Below are 18,410 nucleotides of genomic sequence, written 5' to 3'. Positions count from 1 at the left end.
GAAGGACAACAAACCATTTGAAAAGAAGAAACAGCCCTGGCTGGTGTGGCTCAGTGCATTGAGTGTTGGCCTGCAAACCAAAGGATTGCTGGTTTGATTCCTAGTCAGGGCACATGCCTGGGTTGTGGACCAGGTCCCCAGTAGGGGGTGTGTGAGCGGTAACCACGCACTGATGTTGTTTTACCTCTCTTTCTCTCTCCTTTTCCCTCTCTCCAAAAATAAATTAAAAATATATATTTAAAAATAATAATAATAAAAAAACCAGAACTACCACAAAATTGAACTGTATGGGAGTCTGACAAACAAAGAGTTAAAGAAGAACCATTCATCCAGACTGGTAGGAGGGGAGGAGATGGCAGCCACAGTGGAAAGAATGTGTGGCAAGGCAGCGGATGGTGGACCAGGAGCACCCAAATTCACGTGTGGATAAACCAGGAAGAACAACTGGGGAGTGAGACAAACCACATAACCCAGGGTTCCAGTGTGAGGAAACAAAGCCTCAAAACCTCTGGCTGTAAAAACCTGTGGGGGTTGTGGTGGCAGGAGAAACTGCCAGTCTCACAGGAAAGTCCATTGGAAGGACCCATGGGGTCCTACACAAACCCACCTACCCAGGGAATCATCACCAGAAGGGCCCAATTCAGTTGTGAGTGGTAGGGGAAGTGACTGAAAGCAGCTGAGAGCCATGCAAGCATCATCTCTGATCTCTCCCTCACATTCAGTGTTACCATGCAGTGAAGTGGGTTGCCCCACCCTGGTGAATACCTAAGACTCCACACATTACAACATAACAAGTGCACTGAGACAAAAAAAAAAAATATGGCTCAAATGAAAGAGCAGATCAAAAATCCAGAAAAAGAATGAAGCAAAAAGGAGATAACCAACCTATCAGATGCAGTGTTCAAAACACTGGTAATCAGGATACTCACAGAAATGACTGAGTACAGACACAAAATAAAGGAAGAAGTGAAGGCTATGCAAAGTGAAATAAAGAAAAATATACAGGAAGTCAGCTGTTAAGGAAAGGAAACCAGGACTCAAATCAACAATTTCGAGCAGAAGGAAGAAATAAACATTCAACCAAGACAGTGAAGAAACAAGAATTAAAAAAAAAGTGAGGAGAGGCTGAGGAACCTTGGAGACAACTTTAAATGTTCCAACATCTGAATCATAGGGGAACGAGAAGGAGAAGAACAAGAGCAAGAAATTGAAAACTTATTTGAAAAAATAATGAAGGAAAACTTCCCCAATCTGGTGAAGGAAATAGACATGCAAGTCCAGGAAGCTCAGAGAGTCCCAAAGAAGTCAGACCCACAGAGGGCCACACCAAGACACATCATAATTACATTACCCAAGATTAAAGATAAGGAGTCTTAAAAGCAGTAAGAAAAAGGAGGGTATTACCTACAAAAGAACTCCCATAAGACTATCCACTGAGTTCTCAAAAGAAACCTTACAGGCAAGAAGAGGCTGGAAAGAACTATTCAAAGTCATGAAAGGCAAGGATCTACATCCAAGATTACTCTATCCAGCAAAGCTATCATTTAGAATGGAAGGGCAGATAAAGTGCTTCCCAGACAAGATAAAGTTAAAGGAGTTCATCATCACCCAGCCCTTATATATAAAAGATTAAAGGGACTTATTTAAGAAAAAGAATATAAGAAATATGAACAGCAAAATAACAAGAAACTCACAACTATCAACAACTGAACCTATAAAACAAAAGGAAACTAAGCAAACAACTAGAACAGGAGCAGAATCACAAAAATGGAGATTACATCGAGTGTTATCAGTGTGGGGGGGGAGAGAGTGGAGGAAAACGTACAAGGAATCAGAAGTATAAATGGTAGGTACAAAATAGACAGGGGTTGGTTAAGAATAGTGTAGGAAATGGAGAAGCCAAAGAACATATATGTATGACATATGCATATGAACTAAGGCAGGGGGTGCTAGAGGATGAAGGGGGTTGTGCTTTTAAGGGGCACATATGAGATCATGGCCACTTAATTTGGAGGTTTGGATTAGCAGACAATAAAAACCCCAAGTCAAAGGTGAATAGTTAAGCAACTTATTAAGCAAGAGCAAAGAAAAAGCAAGAATCAAGAGCATACATCACCAGACAGGAAATCACCAACACCTGAGTACAGACAGTAGGGAATCCTGGAGAGAGCAGCATTCAGGGTTTGTCTGGGAAAAGTTCTAAGCGAAGCATCCTTCTCTCAGGTGGGATTCCAAAGTCTCACTTTGGGGGCTCTGGTTAAATATGTTTTAGACAGAATTGGCTACATGCCAAGGACCTTTCCTGACTTGATTGACTAACTGTTCCCTTCAGGAGAATAGCCAGTTCTTCCCCAAGGGAACGATCAGAGTTTACAGCTACTGAGTTAAAAATTAATGGTGCTTCGTTTTCCATTGAGAAGGGCTAGTTCTCCCTGAAAGACAGCACACCTATTTTTCATTCTTACAATAAAAGTTCACGGCTCAGGCATAAACAGGGGGGATTCTTAATATTTCTTTAACCCATCAGGGTTGCAGTGCAGAGGGTGATAAAGAGGAGAAAAAAATGGGACAAGTGTAATAGCATAATCAATAAAATATACTACTATTCTAATAATAATAGTAATAATAATTAAATAGCATAAATGGCATAAATAACAAAATGAGCTTACCACCGTAAAAAATGGTCTGGTCCTGAGAGATTAAGATGCCTTTTAATTTATCACAGTAGATTAAGAAAACATAAATAAAGCCATGTATTATGTAAATAGTAAGGAAATTTGAAAGGTGCATTACTTATCTGGACTTTGATATTTCCCATCTGGAAAACACATCTCCAACTCTTGTTTTTTGATATTGTTGTAGTCATTATATAACCTATTCTTCACCCAGGTGAGCAGCTGTGTGTATACTGAGGCTGCCAGTGATAACTAGTTTCACATCCCTTACTATAAGCCATCCATTTATGTGAAATGGAAGTAAAGCATGCAGAAATTCCCTTGGATCTGAGAGTAGGGTTTCCCCCAGCAGAACAGTTTCGATCAGCATAAATCAGCTATGAATACCAGCCAATCAGAGTTTAGGAGGGAAAAGTATTTCCTAAATAAATATGATTCCCAAGAGCATGTTCCCTAAAGAATTTCTCAGGCTTGAAATCCAATCGAGGACTGACTCAGTAGAACTTCCTTCTACCACCATGAAGAAAAGTGGTGCTCTTCTGCTTTTGGGTTTCACCTTCCTGATTCTGATTGGAGTTCAAGGTGAGGAGTTCTGAGTTATGTTAGATTAGTAAAGTCAGAGATTTAAACTGCTATAAAAGCCTCTTGATTTGTATAGTAGAGGTGATTGCTTTTTTGCATCAGCAAGTGACATGAGTCACTCATAAACCTTCTCAGTGTTGTTATATATTATACAAAGTTCATATCTTAGACTTTCCAAATTTAAAAAATCTTCTCAGTCTTAGTGTGTGAATTCCTGGCATGTTGTGAGTGTCTGTGCTTAACCAATTAAAGATCCAATAATCAGAAAAAATTTCCTAATCTGTTTACTGTCTATCTTTGTTACTTTGAGCAAATTAGTGAACTTTTCTACATTTAAATTCCATCAGCTGTAAAATGGAGATTTTATAGTTGCTTTTTCTACCTATCTCATGATGTATGGCATTTAGTAAGCACTGAGTAAATATGTATATATTTCTATATAATAATTCATATATTATATAATTCTTACTATTATATAATTCTTATATATCATATATATGTATATATGAAGAAGAAATTAAACCCTTGCTGGCATGGCTCAGTTGGTTGGAGTGTTGTCCTGTACACCAAAAGGTTGGGGGTTTTATTCCTGGTCAGGGCAGATACCTAGGTTGTGGGTTCTATCCACAGTCACAGCGCCAACCAGGGTGCTGGTTGGGGTTTGTGTAAGAGACAACTAATCAATGTTTCTCTCTCACATCAATGTTTCTCTCTCTCTTAAATTAATAAACATATTTTTAAAAATTAAAAAAAAGAATTAAGAAATGAAGAGAGTCCTAGCTGGGTAGCTCAACTGGTTAGAGCATCATCTCAATGGGCCAAGGTTGCAGGATTGATCCCTGATCAGGGGACATACAAGAACCAGCCAATGAGTACATAAATAAATGTAATAAATTTATTTCTTTTCCTTTCTTTCTTTTCCTTTCTTTCTGTTTCTTTCTTTCTTTCTTTCTTTCTTTCTTTCTTTCTTTCTCTTTCTCTTTCTCTCTTTCTCTCTCTCTCTCCCTTCCTGTCTTTCTCTGTCTGTCAAATCTATTTAAAAAAAGGAATGAAGATAGTGTATTTTAAATAATTTCCAAAAGTTTAAAGTACTATTAAAAAGCGAGGCAGTGGGGAGGATTATGATGGTGGTGATAACTGGTTATTATACATAGAGCTTTCTGCCCAAACCAACACCAACTGTATTCTACTAAGGTCACATAGTACATGGCTTTGGGAAATGTTTAGGAAACTGTGTTCCATATAGCACACATGAATTAGGTATCTGTGTGTCTGGCCTGTGATAGGCATTTCTTAAATATTGTGAACATCTTTTTTCCTACAGTTGTATAGTGTGGTAGTTAAGAGCAATGCCGTCAGACTCAAAGTCTGTATCTGCCCCCTAAAAGCTGAATGACTTTGTTCTTAACTTATTTGAACTTTAGCTTTTTGTTTATATCATGGAGGTAATATTTACTTCAAAAGTTTGTGGCCATGTTTATTAGACACTAAATGATAGTAATAACCATGAATAAGTCAAATACGTAATTTTGGTGGATCACCGAAGTTGAGACATTGCCCTACACCAGTGTGTGCTACCCATTCTCTTTCCCTTAGGATCTCCGATAAGGACCAGACGCTGTTCCTGCATCAACACAAAACAAGGGATGATCCACTTAAAATCCTTAAAGGACCTTCAACAGTTTCCCCCAAGCCTTTCTTGTGATAACACTGAAATCATGTAAGTAAAATCTCATCCAACGTGCATGCATCATATTGGCAGAAACATTAAATTGATTGTGATTGTTACCCTCAGAATGCTTGTTCATACACTTAAAACTCAGATGGTTGCTTCTCTGTAAATCTGACCTACTTCTTTATTAAAAAAAAAAACAAAAACTAAGTAATTGTGGGTAGAGATTAAGAACAAATGTTTACATAGTACAAAAATAATACATGTTCATTGTACAAAATGTTTAATGCCAATAACCCAAAAGAAGAAAATAAATATTTATAATTCTTTCATCCAGTGACAAATACTGTTAACTCCTTGATATGTAGTTTTCCAGATCTCTCACATTTGCTTTGTGTGTACATCCATAAACACAAAGTGTGTGTGTATATATATAATATATAAATACAATGTATGTACACAAATAAAATCATACACTACATACTGTTTGTAATTGGTTTTTTCATTAACACTATATCATGAACATTTCTTCATGTCAGTAAATCTTCTGTAATAATATCATCTTTTTCTAATAATATCACTTGTAAAGGCCCAATTATATTCCAGCATATGGATGTACCATAATCTGTATGATCAATGCCCAAATGTAGGTTACTTCCAGTTTTTTGCTATTGAAATTAAACTCATTATGGCAATATTGTGTCTTAAATTCTTTCCTAATAATAATGCCTTTCTAGTAGAATAATGCCTTCCTAATAATAATGCCTTTCTAGTAGAATTTCTTGTTAAAGTATGTGCATACTTTAAGTCTTTCGAAGCCTAAATCAAGGATGATATGGAGAATGGCTACTCTTAGTCTCAGAGTGTGCTGAAAAATTAAAGAAAACAATCTTTATATTTTTCCTGGAGAGTGTGCTGTGTGACTTAAAAAAATCCAACCAGTCTGTTAATCTTGTTTTAAAATAACATTTTATTATGTTTTAAATAGTTTCATTAGAAAATTTGGCAAAATTCATGCTGATTTTTATTGTTTTTGAAAAAAAGTAGGTATTTTATTTTGCTTCTTCAGTTAAGCATAAATAGCTATTTCCAGAACAAAAGAACCAATATCATCTTTAGATATGAATTTCTCCCATTGCATATACCTGTTGGATTTTTAAAATTTATGGTTATGTACTATCCTAGAAATTTATCTATGTCCCTTCACTCATTTAGAAAATGAAAGGGCAGGTGGAGGGATTAGTCAAAGAATATATATATGCCTAGCTCGTGGACAGACAATAGTGTGGTGAAGTCCAGGGGAGGTGGGGGGCGGGGGCTAGGTGGAGGTGGGTAAAGGTAGAGGGAAATAGGGGACATCTGTAATTATTGTCAATAATAAAAAGAAAAGAAAAGGCAGGAAAAAAGACTGGAAGTCTCAGATACTTATAGTAAAGCCGTAAGTACACTCTAATTGGGGAAGCACTTAAACTATTAAAAATTTTTTAAGATATCTTGTTGCTATTTCTTTGGCAGTGCTACAATGAAGAATGGGAAGCAAATGTGTCTAAACTCAAATTCAAGAAGTGTGAAAAAATTGATTGAAGTGTGGGAGAAACAGGTTGGTAAAATGTAGGAACAAAATGTTCTTTCTCTTAAAAATTAACTGGAAGACAAAGAGTCTGTGTAGTTCTTTTAAGGGTACATTTTAAAAATTTATATTATTGTGCTCCTCCTATTTTGTCCCTAGAATGATGTCCTCACTTGAGGTATAGTTATATTCCTGCAGAGAGTATCTCTTGTCTATCACGCCACTAGAATGTAGGTTCCATGAGGGTAGGGAGCTTATCTTTCTTACTCAACACAATAAATATGTATTGAATTAAACAGTAGTCTACTGAGGATAGAAAGGTAATAAGATATATACTTTCCTACTGTAGCAAATATTCTAATGATAAATTAAAGTACAATGTGGCCTTGGCCAGGTGTCTCCATTGTTGAAGCATCAACCCAATATGCCAAGGTTATGGGTTTAATCCCCAGTTAGGGCACATACAAGAATCAACCAATGAATGCATAACTAGGTGGAACAACAAATCTCTCTCTCTGTCTCTAGATATATATAAATATATATTTATTTATTTTATCTCTGTCTCTAAATATATATATTATATATTAAATATATATTAAATAAGAGATTAAAGCACAGTGTGTGAAATATAAAATAAAAATATGTACAAGAACCTTGAAGATTATAGAAGAAGGCATAATTAATTTTGCTGGAGAAAGGGACAAGGAGAAATTATTAAGGAAGAGTTTTTATACCAGGTAACATTTGATTTGGGTCTTGAAGGTTAAGCAGTTCACCAGGAGGGTAAGAATATCATGAAAGAAAGAATAAAATCATGAGACAGCTTTCCATGTTCAGGGAACCTCGGGTTTATATGGAGTTTGTAGGGGAGGAATTAAGAAATTGAGGTTAAAAGGTAGACCGGGACCAAGTGGGAAGAATACTGTATGACACTCTGAAGTGTTATGTTTGAAGAGGGCCACAGAATATGTAGCGTGGAATGTGGCTTCCGGAGTCTGACAGGCTAGTGGTACTGCCAAATACTAGCTATGCAACTTTGGTCAAGTCACTCTCTCCAAGCCTCAGTCTCCCCATAAGAGAAAAGTGGATGATAATAGTACTAACCTCAGAAGGTTGTACTTGGGACAGTTAGGCCATAAGCAAGGTTGGAGTGAGGGTAGTAATAAACTAGGAGAGTGGTCAAAAGAAGACCAACTGGAGGACTTCACCTCCTCCTCAAAGTGGGTAAAGAAGAGAGACTCAAGAGGAGCCCCTTCGAGAGTGGAGTGACTTTAAAGTGGTTCTGAGGATAAAGAAGGACCACAGTCTGGAGAGTTCAAATATCGTATAAGAAACGGAAAACGGTAAGACGAAGAAACGTTGCCCTTTTTCCCTCCTCTCTTTGCAGGCCAGCCAAAAGAAAAAGCAAAAGAAATGGAAAAACATCAAAAAAAGCAGGAAATTTCAAAAAAGTTAAAAGATCTCAATGTCCTCAAAAGAAGACTACATAAGCAACCACTTTACCAACAAGCATTTTGTGTTAAAAAGGTTCTTTTTCATTATACTAAAATAATTCCAGTAGAGGTTGGCCCCTTAATCCATAAGCTTGCTTATCTGTCTAAAGATTTTAAAGCATCATGATAAAATTGTAATTAAAGCTAGAAAGTGGCTTTTAAAATCCCAATGTTAAGAATTGCTGGAGGTTATTGTTTGTCTTTAGTCTTCCACCTACAACCAGCTGAATTTCATCATGCTTAAGAACATGATCTTAGTAACACCCACATGTGGACAATTCCCACACGAACACATCCAACACTCAACAGCTGCTGGGACAGCAGCCCTATGCTTCCAAGACAGCCTGCAGTCTGCAGAGAGTATTCTGAGGTAGGCCAGCAAGCCCAGCTTGTTAGCATGCTGATAAGCCAAGTAGTTTGGAATTGAGCTGGGCCTCGCCAAGCTGCCCTGGCCATCGGCACCTGTATTTGAATCAGCCTACAGGCCTCACATGCAATGTATCTGAGAGATAAATGCTGTTTCTTTTTTTCTGGGGACCACCACTGGTGAACACTAGCACTTCACTTTCACAGTCTTCTATCTCGCTCTTGAGGCCATGTGACTCCATCTTGCCTGCCCAGGCTGACCACGTTATTTCTGTTGTTCCCTTTTGCCTCAGTCAAGCCAGTTCCTCCCTGTTCTACCCCAGTTCAGTGCCTACCTCCTCTGCTACGCAGGCCATAATCTTGCTGACCTGGGTCGCAGCTCTCATTCTTTCCCCAGCACCCCACAGGCCTGCCGTCTTCTCACCACTCATCTTCACTTGACCCAGGCTTCAAGATTCAGTTCGGTCCTGACTCTTAAATGAAACCTCCCGGGCACTTGGATTATCTTAAAACTCTTATTTCACTTGTGCTCTTAATTATTTTGAATTGTTTTTTGTGTTAATCTAGCTCTCCAACCAGACTGTCAGCTCCTTAAGGACAGGGGCCACACTTTATTTCCCTGAAACTGCCACTGTGCCTCATATACTGTAGAACCAGGTTTTGAATAATTTCCTAGTTGCAGATGTTACAAGTAGGAGGACAACCAGACCATCTTTCAGAGCAGGAGCTGGCTATCTAGGCTACTTGATATTGAGTAATCCCTGGTAACTTCTTTTAGGCATTATCTTCCCACCTCTGTCCCTGCACCCCCAGGGATGATGCAATATCCTTGTCTTATTACGACAGGATGTAATTTGTCCTCTTCAGCAGATTAGAAGGGAATGTTTAAATATTTGTGGATATTCTGAAGTGTTTTCATTAAATATACAAGGAAGCTAGAATGATAGAAGCATACAATGAGACTCTTCCAAAGGGCTTTAGAAATCAACCAGTGTCCTTCCTTCCCCACTTCCCCCCACAAAACTTCCTTCAGCACCATTCCTGACAAGCCTCGGTTTTCTGTGATCTGACAAGAAAGCCACCAACATCCTTTTGAAAACTCATTGTAAGTAAATATGGATATCATTGTCCTTAAACGTCTTTAAACTTTTTCCAGAGTTTGTAAAGTATAGTGATTATCGATGACCTCCCCAGGTCTCATGAAGAAAGGAAGTTTTAAGATACCAAGAGCTAGAGGGAGCAGCACATCCTGTTAGTGGAGACATGGCTGGTGGTATCCACTTAACCTCTACAGGCCTCAGAAACTCTTAAAGAGGAGCTTCAGTGAACTGTGTAGGACAGGAAGTCTTTGGTCAGAATTTAAACATATACCTACTTTCCCAAGTTTTGTTACTTCTTACATTGCAGATGATTTTCAGTGCTGGCTAGTGGTGATCCCGCCCACACAGCATCTTAGCTAATCCTGAAACTCTAGCTTTTTTCATGTAACTTCCCTGAAAATTTTAAATGGCCCCTAATTTGAGAGTCTGTGACCCAGTTACCATGCATGTCACAGGTAAAGTGGACAGTGTATATAGCTCATAACCAGAAACCACATATTATGACATATATAAAAATGATAATCATTCACCATCTATATATGTATACTCGCTAAGCAAATAATTAAGTTCAAAGCAGTAGTACCATATATACCTTGTACTCTGAAATAGTTTCTTTGTTAAGACAGTAGAATCAATAAATAAATCGTTACGCAGAAAACAAATCTTGACTTTTTTTATTGTCTTGAACACACACCTCAACTATGACATGCTTAACAGTAATTCTCACATGTCTTTATTCATTTGCTTTCATCTCAAATAAGGTGTAATTAAGATAAGGACATAGAAGCCCTTTATTTTATTTTTTTTATTTTATTTTAATCATTGTCCAAGTACAGTTTTCTGTCCTTTACTCCCATCTGACATAGAAGCCCTTTAAAAGGCTCTTTGGGGACTGAAAAAAAGTCTACGGAAAATGTGAAAGCAATGCCTTATAACAACATTGAGTTATAAGTGTTTATGTGGCATGAAATTTATTTTCTAATACAGAAGGATAATTCAATTACAATGAGATATATACCCAGGGAACAAACAAAAAATGTCCCCTTTTACATATTCTAAAAGTATAAATGTTCAAATATTATAAGACCTTAAGTAATTATGGTGGAGATTTAAGCATAAGAGTGCAGGAAATTTGGGCTGGAGGTATGCAGTATGGCCTCTAAGAAGGATGGGGGTGGGCAGAGAGTATCAGCCTGGTACATTTGAAGCCAGATGTTTGGGCAGGTGGCAGCTGCTGATTGTGGACATGACTACCTACAAGGGCCTTAACCCGAAAAACAGCAGAATGCTGTGGGAAGAGCTAGGATTCTGGATTCTGATATCTGGGTTAAGGTCAAAAGCCCACCACCTATTAGCGGTGTGACCTTGGTTCACATAGGCTGTTCAACATTCCTGTGCATCAGTGTCCTCGCTCAGGGCTGTGGTGAGAAACTGACCCAGTGCAGATCTCGGTGCGCACAAAGTGCTGAGTGTCAGTTCTACCCTTGACTGTTTACCTGTGCTGCCCCTTCCTTGCAGCGAAAGGCATTTCTAGGACTGAAAAAAATAGTATGTAGGAGAAAGGAGACTAACAGCCTGACAGACCAGTTCTCCATATCTATATTTTTATACTTCAAATCCAGGCCATCAGTTTCTCTTTCTGAGGCTGTATGACAGCCTCCTATTTTCCCTGCTGCTCCCTTTCTTCAACTTTCATCTTCCTTCCTCACCATTCATGACAGTTAGAATGCTCTTTCCAAAGAATAACTCATAGGACACTACCACCTTGCTTAAAATTCAGTAATTTAGCCCTGGCTGGTGTGGCTTAGTTTGTTGGGCAACACCCTGCAAAGCAAAAGGTTGCCAGTTTGATTCCTGGTCTGGGCACATGCCTCGGTTGTGCATTTAGTCTCCAGTAAGGGCACAATTGATCGAAGTTTCTCTCTCACATTGATGTTTCTCATCCTTTCTTTTTCCCTCCCTTCTTCTCTCTCTACAAAATTAATTAATTAAAAAATTTATTTTTAAAGTAATTTAGAATGACATCAACCATACCATGGCCTACCAAGCCATATATGAGTTAAGCTGTGCCTGCTTCTCTGACCATGCCCCTTCTCTCCCCCTCGTTTATTGAGCCCCAGCCTCACCTTTCTGTCTCTCAAACACACTGAGTTCATTTCCTTCTCAGGGCCTTTGCATATGCTGTTCCCTCTTGTGCAGGGTTGTGCTATATATTCACTTGGTTAAGCTGGGACCTCTTTCCCAGAATCCCCTTTCCTGTGTGATTAATCCTAGGTTAGATTTAGCCAAAAAGACACTTGTGTGAAGTTTATGAAAGAGAAGTGAAGGAGCAGCCATTACTCTTGATTAGACATAGTGATGGACACCTTGTTCTCCACGGATCCCAGCTCCCCTTTGCTCTCTTCTGTGTTCACCTTGTCTTCATGACTGTTGGCCTCACGACCAACCACAATCCCAGGCCCTCCACCAGATCTTGGAAGTGTTCCCACAGAGGCTCTGGTTACCAAGAAGCAGTGGCTTCCCACAGGCCCCTAGCAGTCCCAATTTGGCGGCTAGACAGGCGTGGCTTCTTGGATGTCTGTCAAGAGCTTTTATTTATCCAGCTGTACCAGTGCTTCTGATGGCTCCATTGGTGAATCTTTCTCCAGTCCCTTGACTATCCTCCAGACTTTCCCTCCTTGAGATCCCCCCTCATCTGTTGTAAGATCTGATTCCTGTAGTAAATACTTTATTTCCATAATATTCAGAGTGGCTCTGCTTCCCTAACTGATACACCTGTACCTGAAATACTCCTCTTTGTGTGGCTGTTCCCACCTCATCATTTGAGTTTCAGTTTAAACACCACTTTAGTCTCCTTCCTCACCACCTTTAGTGAAATAGCCATCTCCTCCCAGACCCTCTAGTGCAGTGCTTGCCAAAGTAGGGTGTGCGCACCCTATGGGTGGATAAAATTAGAATATTTATAACATTTAATACATTAAAACATATTTGAACATAATATATGTAACATATAACACTTCAACAAATAAAAAAAAAGAACTGAAGATTTACTGAACCCAGCAGTTGATACTGGCACCTTCAGTGAATGCCTTTGTCTGGCGGCCGTCTCTCACGTCTGTCACGTGCCAATGCCCCAAACGGGGAAGGACTGGCGGTGGCCTCATTCAGTCGCTCACTTTGTGCACATTGCAACAATGAGTTGCTATTAATGTGGGCGCAGTCCTCTTCAGCTAATTCTAAACTATAACCAGGATTATAAAGATTATAAGACAAATTGCTAACTAAGCCAAACTTCATGCAACGGGCAAGTGGCTTTAAAATATTTCTACTAAGAAAGCCATATGAAATGTAATACTAATAATGTAAATGTAAACTAGTAAAAGAATAAACTTACATGCAGGGGATGCCTGTTCTGATGTTACCTAGAAGAATCTTCTGACTATGGTTTGTTTCATTCTCTTTTATCACAATCAGATAAATCAATCAAACTTCATCACATTCTGAAATTACCTTTTACAATATTTACATCGTTATTTTCTGTCCCCCATTATATCATAAACATTAAGTTTCTTGACTGCAGAAAACTTTGTCCTCTTCAATGCTGCGTCCATAGTGTCTATAGCAATGTCTGGCACTTAGGAAACACTTAATATATATATTTTAGTTGATTTTATGCTTCACCCCAAAATTTTCCCAGGCCTTTCCAAATCAATCTCAAATACTCTTACCATGATCATCCAAACTTACCATGCCCACTCTGCCCTCAGCTTTGCCTGGCTCCATTACTCATCTGCTCCCCTCAACAACCCCCCGCCCCACCCCCATCAATCTGACCTTCACCTACGCATATTCAAGTCTTGCTTTTCCATGACTCCATCCCAGAATGCTCCTGGTCACACTGAAATCCTCTCCTGTGACTTCCCTGTCATAAAGTGACTTTAATGATTAAATATTGTTCTCGGAAATAAAATTTAGATTATTTTGCTATACCAGAAAGCAGTTTGTATCTAAACAAAGTTTATACATTAGAACAATTGGTAAAGAAATCAGTGAACATAGTTCATCTATAAACTGTACTTTTGAATTTATTTATTTTTATTTATTTTTTTAAAGATTTTATTTATTTATTCTTAGAGAGGGAAGGGAGGGAGGGAGAGAGAGAGAGAGAGAGAGAGAAACATCAATGTGCAGTTGCTGGGGGTTATGGCCTGCAACCCAGGCATGTAACCTGGCTGGGAATCGAACCTGGGACACTTTGGTTCCCAGCCCGCGCGCAATCCACTGAGCTACACCAGCCAGGGCTAGTAAACTGTACTTTTGAATTTAAATGCCAGTGTTATCTCAGTTAATTAAGAGAGAGGTATTTCTTAATCTGTCCTGAGAAAATGCAAATTTGCTTTTCTGTTAAAAAGGAATATAAAGAGACAGATTGCAAACACATGTGCTTTAGGGTGCTATCACTTTCCTTTCTGGCACGTCTACAGACAGAATGAAATAAGGTGAGAAAGATAAAGAGGCAATCTTCCAGTACTGGTGAGGAGTTCATTATCTCCTAGTTTAAGAGAACACCTGAGGCATTTTGACACCAAATTAGTCGAAAGTTTAAAGGGGGGTTTTTTGATCCTGCATTTTAAGGAAGTAGGTAAATCACAAAGGAGCAATCAAACTGAAGTCTAAGCATAGGATCATGAACTGGGGTACACTGATAAAAGAGTAGAGGGAAAGATGTCCAATTATATATAACTATTTGCTTTCTTTAAAAGTCTGCTGTACAAATAAAGAAATCTCATTCTTTAAATATAGTACTTCATATACTGTTTTAAGTTGACTGTTTTAATAAAGAATTTGTTTTGGGTTTTTGTTTGCTCCCCCCCCCAAAGTTGCTGCACTCTCTTCTTGGGAGCACGCCTGAGGCTTTCCTGTTCCCTCCTCTTCACCACCCCCAGATGAGAAGAAAAAAAGAGAGAGAGAGATAAAAGAAAGGCAAAAGTTGCTGGTGTTTCCTTCCCCAGGGATCCAGGCCTTGGCCTGGGCCACTGTGTGGAGGCCCTCTCCCACCCAGCCAGGAATCGTGCCAGGCCTTTCCCTTCCCCCTCCTGTGTCTCTGGGCACATTGTCCTTGCCTTTCTCACTCCTAAGCTCAAAGGGCCCTTCTGCCTCAAAGGGTTCCTCTGCCTCTGTAACTTGTTTCCTGAGCCTACACAGCCCAGCTGGCTCACTTCCACTACCCCTGTAAATTTCTAAATAAACTTTCTCTTATAATTTGGGGAAAAGAAGAATGAGAGACTATGATCTCTAAGGTTTCTCGCAAAACATTATCCCTTTTCATGGTCTGTCTAGTATACCATAGTTTTTGCTTAGTAGATACCTGATGGCTTAATTTGGCCACCTCTTATAATTATGCTCCCCATACTCTTTTAAATATGTTTATATTTTAAAATAACTGCCATGGGGAACTAGTTTAAGACCACCAGAATGTAAGAAGGCCAGTTCTCTGGTCTTAAATTATTTTGATAACAATGAGATGGAAATCAAAAGACTCCAAAAGGGTCTTTATTCTCATATGCAATGCTAAATAATGTCCAGGTAGCTCTCACATTGCTCCATTTCTCTGCTTGAAGGTAAGAGTCTCTAATTGTCCAGTTACCCCTGTGGATCTCACAAGTGGGGGGCAGACAACAGAGGGGAAGGTGTTCCTTTTGTAACTGAGTCCCTGAGGATAGTATAACCAGGGGAGGGAAGAGAGGGGTGCACACCACTCTTAATTATTTCTTGAAGTATCTTTGAGGTTGTGGACCCTTGAGGACTTCTTACCACAATTTTCATATCATTTGCATTACAGAGGAACCAGTTTCTTCCTAATAATTTCTAGAAATAAAAAAGCAAACAAGCATGATTTATAAGCAAAAAAAGGAATAGGGAATTTATACATATTACATGTTCTCTCCCCCTATTGTATCTTGTCTCCTGAAAAGGGCACAACGAATCCTTACAGACCTGTCTTAGAAATAAAAATTTAAAAACATTAGCCACAAACTATTACACTTTCCATGGGATAGAAACATTATATAATGGTATTAGAAGATCTTGGGTCCCAAGATGGGAATTTTCCTAATGGGTTCCTATACCAATGAAATCAGGAACAGCCAGACTCAATCACACAAGTAGTTTTTCCATAGTCTAAATTAATTCTGTAGTAACTACAGAATAAAGCAGTGAATGGCATCAGGTTCATCCCACACAGCCAAGACATTTGGCAAAAGGATAAGGGAAAGCCTTTGTTTCTGTTACCCATTGATGAGATTAAATAAGGACACTCGGTACAGTGGTCTATTCACCAAATTATCAGAGATCTTTCAAAGGCAGCTAAAATGTTACCAGCTTTGAGGTTTTAAGTGTAAAGATATAGAAAATAAAACCATTAAATGATTCTTGAGAAAAATCTTGACTTTAAGAAATTGGCTACAATGGTTTAAGAGAAAAAAACAAGTCAAAGAAAGATGATGGGACTAGTCCCTGGTGAGCTTGGGTTGATAGACATGTCCAAAGGCAGACCTGATAGTTCTCACCATCCCCAAAAAGGAAAGGTAGATGGAATTGTAGGCAAAACTCACATGAAGCTGGAGAGAGAGGGGGTGGGGGAAAGAAAGAACAATACAAAATTAAACTTGTCTTGAAAAGAACTAAAATTTCTTCTAGTACCAGTTTTCTGTCGAGTTCGTAAGAGGTCATTTTGTAAGTGTGTAATTTTCTTGTTAAAAAGAAAAGCGTGAGCTCCCTCTAGTGGCTACAACTAACAGTTTTTAAAAACATGTTTTTATTAGAAAAGTATTGATACATGCTTGGATTTTTTGAACATAGTTCTAGTAAGAGAGACAATAACTAGAATTCACATGTTTGTTACTGATTTTGAGGTAAACTTTGACTGTGGATGTCTAGAATATTTTAATTTCTTGCTTTAATAAGTCACACAATTTAAGGATAAGAAGAAACTAGAGATCGTTCATTCATTCATTCAACCAATATTAACTGATTACCTACTACTTGCCATGCATTGCTCCAAATGCAAAGGATAGGACAGTGAACAAAACAAAATCCTGATTAAACTCATAATCTAGTGCAGAAAGACAGACAATAAACAACTAAGCCCTCTAGTCTGGGCTCCTTCAATAAAGAAATTTTTAGTCCACCTGAACTCAAATATTATGATTCATTCTACAATTATAATAGGGTCTCTTCTGCAAAGCTATAAAGGATATTTTCTGTTCTAGAATAATTTACTTAAGGTTAAAGATAACTTTGGGGTCAAAAAAGATGGAAATTGCCTTTTACGATTTAAAACTAAATATAGGAATGAATGTGGCATTGATCTGGTTAATGTATATTAAACATATGTACATCACATTGCACATAATATAACCATTATTAACATTTTAAAAATGCATATTCAGTTAGTCACTCTAAATAGATAGAGTTGTCCTTCAGGATCTGTAGGGAATTGGTTCCAGGGACTTTTGCAGATACCAAAATCCACAGGTGCTCAAATCCCTTATTTAAAATGGCATAGTATTTGCGTATGACCTACACACATCTTCCTGATTACTTTAAATAATTTCTGTAGTACTTATAATACCTAATAAAATGTAAATACTATGTAAATTGTTGTTATACTGTATTGCTTAGGAAATAATGACAAGAAAGTCTGTACGTGTCAGTGCAGATGAAACCATCATATATAATTAGCTACATACACACATCAGCAACAATGCTACTTTTATTTCCCAAACATTTTCCATTTTCAGTTGACTGAATCCAAGGATAAGGAACCCATGAACATGGAGGGCTAACTGTATTCAGTTAGCCACTCCCAGACTTAATTTTTTCCATCCTCAGTCAAGGACATTTTTTTTCATTGCTTTTAGAGAAAGAGGAAGCGGGAGAGAGAGAAACAAGCATTAATTGGTTGCCTCCTGTGCATGCCCACACTAAAGAAGAAACACACATCCCGTTAGGGGGTCCCAGGCACTTGCACCTGGATGAGGGACTGAACTCACAACCTAGATAAGGACTCTGACCGGGAATCAAACTGCAACCTTTTAGTTGTGGCATGACACTGTAACCAACCAAGCCACACTGGCCAGGGTGGCCTTAATTTTTTTATCTATCAAAAACAACAACAAAAAAATACTGCCATCGGGGTGTTTTGGGGTGAAGTGAGCCTATCCACATGCCGTCCTTGGATTAGCATGTAAAGAGTTTCATCTCCTGCTGCATAACCTCATCCAACTCATTTTCCTCACCTCCTTTTGTGATGCACACTCCCCTTCGAACCTTCAGTCTCAGCAAACTTCTGGCCTTCCCTTAAATCCACTAGATATTTTTCAAGCCTTTGTACCTTTATATGGGCTATTTTCTTTATTTAGAAAGCCTTTCTTTCTTTCCTTCTTGCAGAACAACTCCTCATCTTTCAGAATTTCAATCAAATGCCACCAAAAACTGAAACATTCCTATTATTCTAGGCTGTTTTGTCCTCTATTGCTTCCACTGATCTATTGCAAGAACTTTTTTTATTCATTTTAACCTGTGTCCATCTATTTGTCTCCCTCTTCAATCTGTGAATTTCTTCAGGGAAAATGCCCATGCTTTATTTATTTTTGTATTCCCAGCACTTACACTAGTGCCTGACATATAGATTGTGAATAAAATCTTGTGACATAGCCGGAGTGCCTTATTCAGAAGTCACATTTTGGTGACTCAAGATGAATATTCATAGCACATAAGCTTACAATTGTGACAGGAAATATATTAAATAATGTTAACATTTTGCTTTGGGAACGTTTTTTCCTTCACTAATACAACCTGACCAAATATTTTTTAAAAATTACGTATATGAATGGTTTGTTTTAAAAAAAGATTTATTGCTTATATTTCTTAATAACTACACAAGCACTA

At 38.3% G+C, this 18,410-nt stretch overlaps 1 protein-coding gene across 1 annotated transcript; it reads left to right on the top strand.

The window, feature by feature from the left end:
• Positions 1–3,145: 3,145 nt before the first annotated feature.
• CXCL9 (C-X-C motif chemokine ligand 9) lies at positions 3,146–10,116 on the top strand. The gene is made up of 4 exons (XM_045857943.1): positions 3,146–3,257; positions 4,854–4,977; positions 6,445–6,529; positions 7,887–10,116. Exons 1-4 carry the CDS (start codon positions 3,194–3,196, stop codon positions 7,953–7,955), a joined length of 342 nt encoding a protein of 113 aa, XP_045713899.1. The 5' UTR covers positions 3,146–3,193; the 3' UTR covers positions 7,956–10,116.
• Positions 10,117–18,410: the final 8,294 nt, after the last annotated feature.

This window comes from Phyllostomus hastatus, unplaced genomic scaffold (assembly GCF_019186645.2).
Source record: "Phyllostomus hastatus isolate PE091 unplaced genomic scaffold, TTU_PhHast_1.1 phas_scaffold_1674, whole genome shotgun sequence".
In the NCBI taxonomy this organism is placed as follows: domain Eukaryota; kingdom Metazoa; phylum Chordata; class Mammalia; order Chiroptera; family Phyllostomidae; genus Phyllostomus; species Phyllostomus hastatus.
Note: the sequence above shows the minus strand (reverse complement) of the source record. Positions and strands in the feature narration are given on the sequence as shown.

Excerpts from the sequence above, each read along its gene's own strand:
- CXCL9 (XM_045857943.1), top strand. The coding sequence starts at position 3,194 with ATGAAGAAAAGTGGTGCTCTTCTGCTTTTGGGTTTCACCTTCCTGATT. Across the intron at positions 3,258-4,853 it reads GATTCTGATTGGAGTTCAAG|GATCTCCGATAAGGACCAGA; the intron begins GTGAGGAGTTCT and ends TCTTTCCCTTAG. Across the intron at positions 6,530-7,886 it reads TTGAAGTGTGGGAGAAACAG|GCCAGCCAAAAGAAAAAGCA; the intron begins GTTGGTAAAATG and ends CTCTCTTTGCAG.